The sequence below is a fragment of the Ipomoea nil genome, unplaced genomic scaffold (genome assembly GCF_001879475.1).
Source record: "Ipomoea nil cultivar Tokyo-kokei standard unplaced genomic scaffold, Asagao_1.1 scaffold1596, whole genome shotgun sequence".
Lineage (NCBI taxonomy): Eukaryota > Viridiplantae > Streptophyta > Magnoliopsida > Solanales > Convolvulaceae > Ipomoea > Ipomoea nil.
The window spans coordinates 876,407-888,057 of NW_017618024.1; the positions used below are offsets into that span (position 1 = coordinate 876,407).

The window sequence follows — 11,651 nt, forward strand, 5'->3', positions numbered from 1 at the left end:
TTCGTGTGTCACTTGTTGGATACACTGAGTTCGTGGATGCTACTGGGCTGTGTTCAAGACCAACATATGACATGGAGATCAACTGATTTTTGATTGGGCCGTTCACCTCCAACTGCCGGGCCCACAAGAATGGGCCGACTGTGCACACGATTTGGGCTTGAGCTACTCCTACTGATTTTGTGTTTCGGGCTAATAAAAAATTTAGTGGGAAAAAATTTCAGCCAAGGAAAAAGAGTACAACGCTAAACACAGTCTTTCAGGCAAACCTAGGGGTCGGTTACACAACACGAATTGCGAGATTGAACTTTGCCGATCCAATGATCGGGCTGCTGACTATGACTAGGAGGTCGAACTTAACTACTATCTGGGGATCTACTTTGCCAATCTAGTGGCCGAATTTGTGGCACAACTCAAAAGACTGGATTCTACCAATCTGGCGATCAGGATGCTGGCTATGACTTGAAGATCGGATTATTTGCGATTGAAAGATCTAACTTTACCAATTACAGGATTGAATTTACTCACGATCAATAGATCAAACTCTTGCGCGATAAAGAAATCAAATTACACCGATCTGGGGATCGACTTGCACCAATCGGGAGATTGGACTTTTAACGTGGTCTAGCGACCAAGTATTACCAATCGAGAGATTGGATTTTACTCACGGTCTGGGGACCTCAACTGGTCGTGCGGATCATAAGTGGGAACGCTCTTCCCCATGCCCTTCACTCGGGCTAACTAGTTGTGACTGGTTTGAACTCGATCAAACTGTAATCTAGATTTGCTCGACTAAAAGATCGCTCTTAGCCGATTGCGATTGGCTGGCTTTGACTATTGCACTAATCACTAAGACTTGCTTTCTGGAAACAAAAAATTGCTCGGCCAGGGAAATTTTCCCCCCTTTTCATTCGATTAACGGATCGAAAGTCCCAGGCGAAGGGACACTTGGAGACCCGATGGTCTAACGATAGCGAGATCGGGAAGGTTGTTCTACTTACGAAGCTATTACGAGACTGTGAAGGTCGATCTACTCGCGAAGCGATTATGAGACCGGGAAGGTCGATCTACTCGGGAAACACTTTAGCGAAGTACGCGCTACTCTACCGATCTACTCAGGAAACACTTTGGTGAAGCGAACGAAAAGCGAACGAGCAACGAGCTACTCTACCGATGTAGCCCCCCACTCCCTTTGGTGCGAGAATCGTCAGCATAAGGGAGTAAATACGATGGGTTCTCGAGTTCGTATTTTAACTCTGATTGGGATCGGGAAATGATCCGATCGAGCTTATGATGCCAATGCACCAATATACTCATAGCGCCGATGAACGGGAAGTGACCCGATCGAGCTCACGATGCCAGTGTACTACCGGTTGACTTGCCTAATTTGTAGGACTTTGGAACTTTACGATGTCTAAATTTACCGATCAAGAGACCGGACCTCTAGCACGATAGAGGGTTTGAACGCTACCGATCGAGTGATCGGATTGTAAATGTGATCAAACGATCAAACCTTACCAATCAAAAGATTGGTTTTACTTCGAGCGAAAAGTCCAACCTCGCGGACTTGACTGCCTACCTCGTAGGGCATAAAGCCGAGATGTGATCTCGGGCTGACGTGGCCGGTTGTGGCGATGATGCCGACCGGACCGGACTTAGAGCGTCGGTGGTGGCAATACCCACCTAACCGGACTTAGATCAATCTTACCAATCAAGATATTGGATTTGCTGGGGGGTGGAAAGTCCGATCGCGCGGGCTGATACATACAGTTACCCACTTTTTGGGTGGGTCGGGTTATAACCCGATCACTCTTCTCGCCACAGCAACCCCCCACTCTCGGAGTAAAACGATTGGTTTGGCATCAGGGCTCAAAGTTTAGTGACATTGCGGTCATAAATCGGAGATGATTGCGGTAATTTGGGGCAAACAAATAATACCGCAGAATAAATAAATTAACAAGGTTTTGTAAGCAATAGAGCAAAGCAGGATTCTTGGGATCACAATGTTTAATCACCTAGTGCCAATTAACGTTTGTAATATTTAGTTTGGAATTAAGACTTGTGTGAGAATGCAAAGTGGAATAAAATTACTCTCGTAATCTCTACCCCTAGTGAATTTCCACTCTCGTGGCTTAAACACCCGATAAGGTCGAAGATCAGCATTCAATTATTCCTAATTACTACCATCTCTCGATGCGCAACAATTCAGAATAAAATTTCCCTAATCAATTCCCCTTTCTCAAGGTCCAAACATTAGGTGCAATCGTGTGTGCCCCTAGTTTATGCCTAACTCTCGTTATGACATGAACATGACTATGAAGCAAGTAATTTAGGCCTTTAATTACCAACAACAACAGGTTAAAACAAGATTGCAACACAAATCATAAAACCAAACATAAATATATTAAGAAATTAACGAACTCGGCACATAGGTTCATAAACAAGTTCATCCAAAAATCCCTAAGGGTTTTAGCCACTCATGGCCATAATAACAATCAGTACAATCTTTAAAGATACACAAATAACAGAAGGAATAAGAGAAAGAGTGAAAGAATTCTCCCGAATCTTCCTAGCCAGTTCTCTACTCCAAAGCTAATTGTAAATCTTCAAATTGGTCGTCATCTTTGTTCTTGCTCTTGATTGCCTTCAAAATACCTAATTCTGGGAAAAGAAAAGCTCTAGGGTTGATGGAAGATGATCCTTTTATAATGGCAACCCAAAGGAATTAATTTAGGAAGGTTCCAAAAATTCAGAAATCCGCACTCTCGACGCGTCGAGCCTGTGATCTGGCACGAATTATTGCTACTGGAAATTCTCAATGCGTCGAGAAGCTGGCTCGACGCGTCGAGGCTCTTATGCTTCGACTTCTTCCTCCTTTTGATCCATTCGTGCTTGAAGATCTCCCCTTGCTTTTACACTTAACTTGTAATGGTTAAAAAAAACACTACCAAACACCGTAAAACGTTCAAAACAAGTGTAAAACCATAATCTAACGAGAAAGCAAGGAAAACAAGTATTAAATAGGCACGATTAAATAACTTTGTTACTGAAATGAATCAAAATAGCTATAAAAACATGCAAAAATGTGATAAACCGTGACTATTGTGGACTCGACAAGTTGCCTAGCTCGTGCCGATCATCTGAACGTTTTCCTCATGAAGCTACTAAAACTTAGTATCAGGTCCTTATGATTACGCACTTGAATTCTACGGGCTGTTTGGAGAAGACCGGGAAATGATTGCTCGTTCCCAGAGACTAGCGATTGCTCGGGACCATTCGATCTGGAAACGCATGGATCGTCAAAACAGTGGTCAGCTCTGGCTCGGGAAATCCTCGGGAAAAATAACAAAGAGAGAGAATGACACAAGACCTGTGACTCTATGTTATTGGCTTCCATTTTGTTTGTATATCTTATTTATTTTTATTGACACAAGACCTATGACTTTATTTTTGACTCTATGATGGATCATCTTGTTGGGAAAAATCCCACTATCTGTGACAAATCAAAATCACAGAACCGACAAGAGCACAAATACGATATGGTACGAAATAGCCAAAATAAAATAACAGATACAAGGGACACACGATTTACGTGGAAAACCCAAATCGGGAAAAACCACGGACCACCACCACAACAATATTCCACTATAATAAATCTTGGGTACAAAGTTCCTGGCTACCACACGAGCCAAACATCCAACATCATCAAATACACCAACAGTAGGCCAAATACATATTTTCTAATTCACAGGCTAAAAGGAATAATATCTCGTACCCAAAATATTCAACCACCACGAGCAAGATGAACAGAATACAAAATTACGAGATTACCCAAAAGATGCCTGGAATAAATACAAGCTGACCTCAAAATATTTAATGAAGATAATACCCAAGAGATCGGCAAACCCACGACAAATAAACGCCCAGATGAAGAAGAAATTGATGATGCTCCTTCTGCGTACGCCGTGAAGAAAGAAAGAAAGAAGAAGAAGAATTAATTTTCTTTTCTTTCTTGATGCTACTGCCGAAAAGGAAGAAAGAAGAATAAACAAATTTTATTTTCTTTCTTTCTTGCCCAAGAAGTGTGTGGAATATGCTATGTTTCTCTCTCTATTTTCTTTGGTGAAGAAATGAGAACAAAACATCCCCCTTTTATAGATGTTGTAGCCGACATAAGGGGGAGAAAGGGGGAGAGTGCAATTTGAGGGGAAATTATCTTCAAACTTCATCCCCTCAACTTCATCCCCTCAACTTCATCCCTTCAACTCCTTTCCTCCAAACTTCCACCCCTCAACTTCTATCCCATGACAATTAAATAATTGTCAGAAACACTTCCTCAAGAAGATATCAATTATTATAGTGAATATAAAATTGGCTTGGTCCAAATTGAGCTATTTACCACATAGGAGGGAAGCCCCAACCCAACAAATCTCCCCCTTCCGACTATGTGGAGGATATCGCCATCCCGGCGATAGAACAACACACCTCAAACTTTCCTCTTGGCAATGATTTGGTCATCATGTCAGACCCATTATCATCTGTATGAATCTTTTCAAGTTCAAGCATCTTGCATTCCAAGATATCCCTAATCCAATGATATCTTGTGTCAATATGTTTTGACATGTAGTGGAACGTGGAGTTCTTTGCAAGATGAACTGCACTCTGACTATCACAATAGAGCACATACTTGTCTTGAACAAACCCGAGCTCCTGAATAAACTTCTTCATCCATAGCATTTCTTTACTAGCCTCAACAGATGCTATGAACTCAGCTTCAGTGGTAGACAAAGCAACGCACTTTTGCAATCTTGATTGCCATGAAACTGCTCCCCCTGCATAGGTAATCAGATAGCCTGAAGTGGACTTCCTCGTATCAACGTCTCCAGCCATATCTGAATCAGTGTATCCGGTGAGAATATGTTTCCCTGTACCAAAACACAAACTCAGACTTGAAGTACCCCGAAGATATCTTAGAATCCACTTAACAGCATCCCAATGTTCTTTCCCTGGATTTGAAAGAAATCTGCTAACAACACCCACTGCATGAGCAATATCTGGTCTCGTGCATACCATCGCATACATCAAACTACCAACAGCTGAAGAATAAGGAACTCTTTGCATTTCTTCCTTCTCTTTCTCACTAGAAGCACATTGCTTCTTGCTCAACTTGAAATGCATACCAAGAGGTGTATTCACTGGCTTAGCTTCATCCATATTGAATCTCTCAAGTACTTTCTCTATGTACTTCTCTTGAGATAACCACAGCTTCTTATTCTGCCTGTCACGGATGATCTTCATCCCAAGAATCTGCTTTGCTGGTCCCAAGTCCTTCATAGAAAAAGACTTACTCAACTCCTGTTTCAACTGTTGAATCCTTGAAACATTGCGACCAACAATCAACATATCATCAACATAAAGCAACAATATGACAAAGTCATCATCAGAGAATCTGTTTACAAAAACACAGTGGTCTGAAGGAGTCTTCTTGTACCCATGTTTACTCATAACGGAAGTAAACTTTTTATACCACTGCCTCGGAGCTTGCTTCAATCCATACAAACTCTTCTTTAACCTGCAAACATAATCCTCTTTCCCTTTGACTTTGAAACCCTCAGGTTGCTCCATATATATCTCCTCATCCAAATCACCATGGAGAAAAGCTGTCTTCACATCCATCTGCTCAATTTCTAAATCCAAACGAGCTGCTAGAGCCAACATAACTCTAATGGATGAAAATTTCACAACAGGAGAGAAAATTTCATCAAAATCAATACCTTTCTTCTGGCTAAAACCTTTCACCACCAGTCGAGCTTTGAATCGTGGAACTGAAGTGCCTTCTTCATGTTTCAATCTGTAAATCCACCTGTTCTTCAAAGCTTTCCTGTTCTTTGGTGCCTTCACCAATTCAAAGGTATCATTTGTATATAAAGAATTCATCTCATCCTGCATAGCCTCAAGCCATTGTCTCTTTTGCTCACTCTCCATAGCTTCTTCATAGAACTCCGGTTCTCCCCCATCAGTCAAGAGCACATACTGACTAGAAGAGTAACGAGTAGATGGTCTCCGCTCCCTGTTAGACCTTCTAGGAAGATCAACTGGAATCTGCAAAGGAACTTCTTGTTCCTGGTGCACAACATCATCATGACCATCCACATCAGCTGTAACATCCTGATTGTCTGGTACTGGATCACCATTCTGGCCATTCTCTTGAACCTCATCAACACCATGTGTATCTCTGCTGGAAATTGGCTCACAGTCAACCAAACTTCCGCCTTCTTGAGATTCTGGCTTTCTCACTTTGTCAACATCTTCAATGGTTTGATCTTTAAAGAACACTACATCACGGCTTCTCACAAGCTTCTTCTCAACTGGATCATACAGCTTGTAGCCAAATTCATCAAGACCATAACCAATGAAAATGCATTGTCTAGTCTTCGAGTCCAACTTAGATCTCTCATCTCTTGGAACATGCACAAATGCCTTGCAACCAAAGACTCTGAGGTGATCATAAGAAACTTCCTTTCCACACCAGACCTTATCAGGAACTTCATTATTCAAAGCAATAACGGGAGATATGTTGATAACATGAACAGCTGTGGAAACTGCCTCAGCCCAAAAAGAACTAGGCAACTTTGCATCATCAAGCATACATCTGACTCTCTCCATAATTGTCCGGTTCATCCTTTCCGCTAAGCCATTTAACTGAGGAGTTTTAGGAGGAGTTTTATGATGTCTAATACCGTGCATTCTGCAATACTCATCAAATGGGCCACGGTACTCACCGCCATTATCAGTACGAATGCACTTCAATTTCTTCCCTGTCTGTCTCTCAACAAGGGCATGAAACTCTTTAAACACACCAAGCACGTCACTTTTGTGCTTCAAAGTGTAAACCCAGAGTTTCCTAGAATAATCATCAATGAAGGTCACAAAGTAAGATGCACCTCCAAGTGATCTAACCTTCATTGGTCCACACACATCAGAATGTATCAACTCAAGTGGCTCCGGCCTCTTCGAAGGAGAATTGCTTATAAAAGAAACTCTTTTCTGTTTCCCCGCCAGGCAATGAACACATCTGTCCAATCTAGCTTCCTTTATCCCTGAAAGCTTATTCTTCTTGGCAAGGTAATCAATCCCCTTCACACTCATGTGGCCAAGTCGTTTATGCCACAATTCTGATGCACATTCTTTTGCTGCCACATTCACTGAATCACCAGAAATAGAGCTTTGCAAAGAGTACAAGTTAGAAGACTTGTTACCTCGTGCAATAACCAGTGAGCCTTTAGTGATTTTCCAATGTCCATCACCAAAGAAACAACAGAAACCATCATCATCGAGTTTTCCTGTAGAAATGAGATTCAGTCTGATACCCGGTGCATGCCTTACATTTTTAAGTTCCAGCTTTGTGCCATTGCTGGTCTCAAGACAAACTGTACCGGTACCAATCACCTTCACCTGACCATCATCACCCATTCTTAGCTCTCCAAAGTCGCCTGGAGTATATGAAGTGAAGAATTCCTTCCTTGGTGTAACATGGTAAGATGCGCCTGAATCCACAATCCAAGTTGTCTCATGGCATGCAACGTTGACGGCGTTCTCATCACAAGCAAGAAGTAAGTCTGCTCTAACCGTTGCAACCTGGTTTTCTGTGTGATCATCTTTCTTGTCTTGCTTCTGGTCCCTTTTCAACTTGAAGCAATTTTTCTTGATGTGACCCTTCTTGCCACAATGATAACATTCAAGATCCTTGTGCCTTGACCTTGACTTGCTTCTACTTTTATATCTACCCTTCTGACCCCTTTGCTTGCTTCTCCCCCTATCATCTGTAACCAAAATATCTGACTGAGAAGTGGAGGTGTCTTGAGATCTTCTTCTTGACTCTTCATTCAAGATACCACTCTTGACATTCTCCATGGTCACAACACCGTTGGGAGCAGAGTTGGTCAAAGAAACCCGAAATGTTTCCCAAGAATCAGGTAGAGTGTTAAGCAACCAGAGACCAAGTACCTCATCCTCAAATGTGATGCCCATGCTAGACAACTGATCAAGGACACCCTGAAAATCATTGACATGATCATTGATCAATGTACCTTCCCTGTATCTCAGATTCATCAACTGCTTCAACAAGAACAGCTTGTTATTGCCCGTTTTGGAAGCATAGAGGGTCTCAAGCTTCTCCCATAGGCTCCTGGCATGTGTCTCATTGACAATGTGATTCAGAACATTGTCTTCGACCCATTGTCGAATATAACCACACACTTGTTGGTGCTCAAAGTCCCATTCCTCATCTGACATATTTTCTGGCCTTGCAGTTGCAAACACTGGTAGATGTAATTTCTTCACAAACAGGAGATCCTTCATCTTGGCCTTCCAGATGTGAAAATTTCTACCGTTCAATCGCACCATATTTATTGTATTTACCTCCATGTCAAATATACCCGATCAACAACCAGGGCTCTGATACCACTTTGTTGGGAAAAATCCCACTATCTGTGACAAATCAAAATCACAGAACCGACAAGAGCACATATACGATATGGTACGAAATAGCCAAAATAAAATAACAGATACAAGGGACACACGATTTACGTGGAAAACCCAAATCGGGAAAAACCACGGACCACCACCACAACAATACTCCACTATAATAAATCTTGGGTACAAAGTTCCTGGCTACCACACGAGCCAAACATCCAACATCATCAAATACACCAACAGTAGGCCAAATACATATTTTCTAATTCACAGGCTAAAAGGAATAATATCTCGTACCCAAAATATTCAACCACCACGAGCAAGATGAACAGAATACAAAATTACGAGATTACCCAAAAGATGCCTGGAATAAATACAAGCTGACCTCAAAATATTTGATGAAGATAATACCCAAGAGATCGGCAAACCCACGACAAATAAACGCCCAAATGAAGAAGAAATTGATGGTGCTCCTTCTGCGTACGCCGTGAAGAAAGAAAGAAAGAAGAAGAAGAATTAATTTTCTTTTCTTTCTTGATGCTACTGCCGAAAAGGAAGAAAGAAGAATAAACAAATTTTATTTTCTTTCTTTCTTGCCCAAGAAGTGTGTGGAATATGCTCTGTTTCTCTCTCTATTTTCTTTGGTGAAGAAATGAGAACAAAACATCCCCCTTTTATAGATGTTGTAGCCGACATAAGGGGGAGAAAGGGGGAGAGTGCAATTTGAGGGGAAATTATCTTCAAACTTCATCCCCTCAACTTCATCCCCTCAACTTCATCCCTTCAACTCCTTTCCTCCAAACTTCCACCCCTCAATTTCTATCCCATGACAATTAAATAATTGTCAGAAACACTTCCTCAAGAAGATATCAATTATTATAGTGAATATAAAATTGGCTTGGTCCAAATTGAGCTATTTACCACATAGGAGGGAAGCCCCAACCCAACACATCTGCATGCAGAGAGGCTGCTTCTTCTTCGTCCGGTTGGTGCTTAACAACAAAATGGCTTCTCTTCTTCTGGGTTTCTCAAGTAGCAGCAAATAGAGAAAACAAAACAAAAACCACAATGGTGTAGCGGAACCCTTCTAATCCCGGCCAGCAATGCTGGGTTTGGATTCTTCTAATTACTCTAGAAATATTTTCGAACCTGCCTTGCCCCCAATCTTTTCAATGATGGTAGGAACGTATATGTAGTTTTTTGCAACGGCGCCAAAATGATAGTACTAATTCTCGTGTACGTAGAATGTAATGTACCATATGTATGTATGTGTATATGAAATGTATAGTTGACCAGAGAGATTGACTCCAAGGACCTCCCTTTATTCATGTTGTTCTTGTTCTATTTTGTATAGAAAGAGGGAAGAACATTTTGTGTATTCTAGAGAGAGAGTAAGTCCCTTAAGTTGGAGGGCTAAAGGCCCTTTTATAGGCGCAAGGAGGTGGCGGGTTTAACCCGTCACCTTTGACCTCGACCGAACCGCTTGATCCTGACTCGATTATAAGTTGGAACAAGGACCCGAGGTATATATCTTATCAACAATCATTGTTAGGAACAAGTGTATTATATTAGGGGAATTCTATTTGGATCAACCTAATTGCTATTTACACCACTTATTTAATAGGTGTGATATAACCCAACCCCAAGGAATGCGACATGTGGTACGAAGAAGTCGGAACATGTAAGTTTTACTAGGAGAGCAGTCGAAACTATTGTCACCCCCAAACGCATACTTGTTACCGTAACCTGGATAATCACTAACGATAAACTTAACACCATCTACAAGCTGAAGCCCCTGCTGAATGCAAGAGAAACTATATCCCATTTAGGGCTATAACCCCAATACTCAAAAACATTGAAATCGACAACTCTAACAAGTTCAAGCCACTGTTGAAACACAATACATTCTATTTTCATTTCACCAAGAATGACATCTGGTCTTTGAGTGATATAGATTTCACCATTTTCACTAATCATCTCCTTGGCAGCTCTCAGGAATGCCTTTACCAGGACGCGGTGTGGACTGCGGGCACAAACAAAAGTTAATAGCATGCATGCATGATACAAGCTAAGGGATCATGAATTTAACTAACTCCACAATGTTGAGATTTTTTTGACATGACAGCAAATGGAAAATTTAAAATTATACGATCAAATCTCAAGTGTTTCAAACACGGATGAGAATCCATGGAAGCAACATTAACACCGTGAATCACCTTGCATCCCTTTCTCATCAATTCTTCAATGTTGTAAACAGCTCACTACTGGAAATTATGGAATTTCCGACCACCTGAAAGTGATTTTTAATCAAGTTGATACCAAAAAGTGGTCGGAAATAGCAACAAAGGTTTTTCCGGATACCAAAAGTGGTCGAAATAAGGCTTTTGACTTGATTTAAGATCACTTTCAGGTGGTCGGAAATTTCATAATTTTCAGTAATGGCTCTGTCATAACCATTCCATAAACCCCCTGAAAAAAGAAATAAGCCCAACATATATATATCACCTACTATTGCAAAATAAATATAAATACAAGTAAATAACCATATCATCGAATCAAAAAATATTACTTTCAGAGTCAAGGGAAGTGGCAATCATGTTAGAAGCATACCCAAAAGCCGCCGCTAAACTGGCGGAGAACGAAAAGTCCCCTTCGCCCACTAGCAAAATCCTGTGCTGGTTACTGTAGTGTTTCCCACTTCTCTTCTCCATCTTATTCAAACTATGCTTCGCCGGGAAAGATGCATCTGCTGAGTGGACTACAGAAATTCCATTCCCTTCCACATGTGTCGTCATCTCTGTGAAGCAAGAGAAAGAATGTAGAGGAAAATTTTGCAACACTAAATGAAAAGTTTTGTGTGATTCAAACAAAGACAAAAAGTTTATTGAGAAAGTTAAAAAATTTGGATGATTTGTTCTGTGCTTAAGGTGCGTGGTTTATGTACTTAAAGTGAGTGATCATTTGTGTCGTTAATGTGCTTTGTTTGTGTGCTTAAGGTGCGCGGTGATTTGTGTACTTAAGATGCGCCATTTTAATGCTTAAGGTGCATCCAATCGCACAACCGCACAGAAAACCATTCCCGAACCTAAACCCTTCTATATATATATATATATATATATATATATATATATATATATATATATATATATATATATATATATATATATATATATATATAT

At 40.9% G+C, this 11,651-nt stretch overlaps 1 protein-coding gene across 1 annotated transcript; it reads right to left on the bottom strand.

The window, feature by feature from the left end:
• Positions 1 to 10,251: 10,251 nt before the first annotated feature.
• Positions 10,252 to 11,267, bottom strand: LOC109190932 (uncharacterized protein At4g26485-like). The gene is made up of 4 exons (XM_019341532.1): positions 11,042 to 11,267; positions 10,918 to 10,941; positions 10,591 to 10,732; positions 10,252 to 10,495 (listed from the first exon to the last, which is right to left on the bottom strand). Exons 1-4 carry the CDS (start codon positions 11,265 to 11,267, stop codon positions 10,252 to 10,254), a joined length of 636 nt encoding a protein of 211 aa, XP_019197077.1.
• Positions 11,268 to 11,651: the final 384 nt, after the last annotated feature.

Coding starts and splice junctions, on each gene's coding strand:
- LOC109190932 (XM_019341532.1), bottom strand. CDS start 11,267: ATGACGACACATGTGGAAGGGAATGGAATTTCTGTAGTCCACTCAGCA. Junction 10,942..11,041: donor CACTTCCCTTGACTCTGAAA/GTAATATTTTTT, acceptor TTCTTTTTTCAG/GGGGTTTATGGAATGGTTAT. Junction 10,733..10,917: donor TTTATGGAATGGTTATGACA/GAGCCATTACTG, acceptor ATTTCCAGTAGT/GAGCTGTTTACAACATTGAA.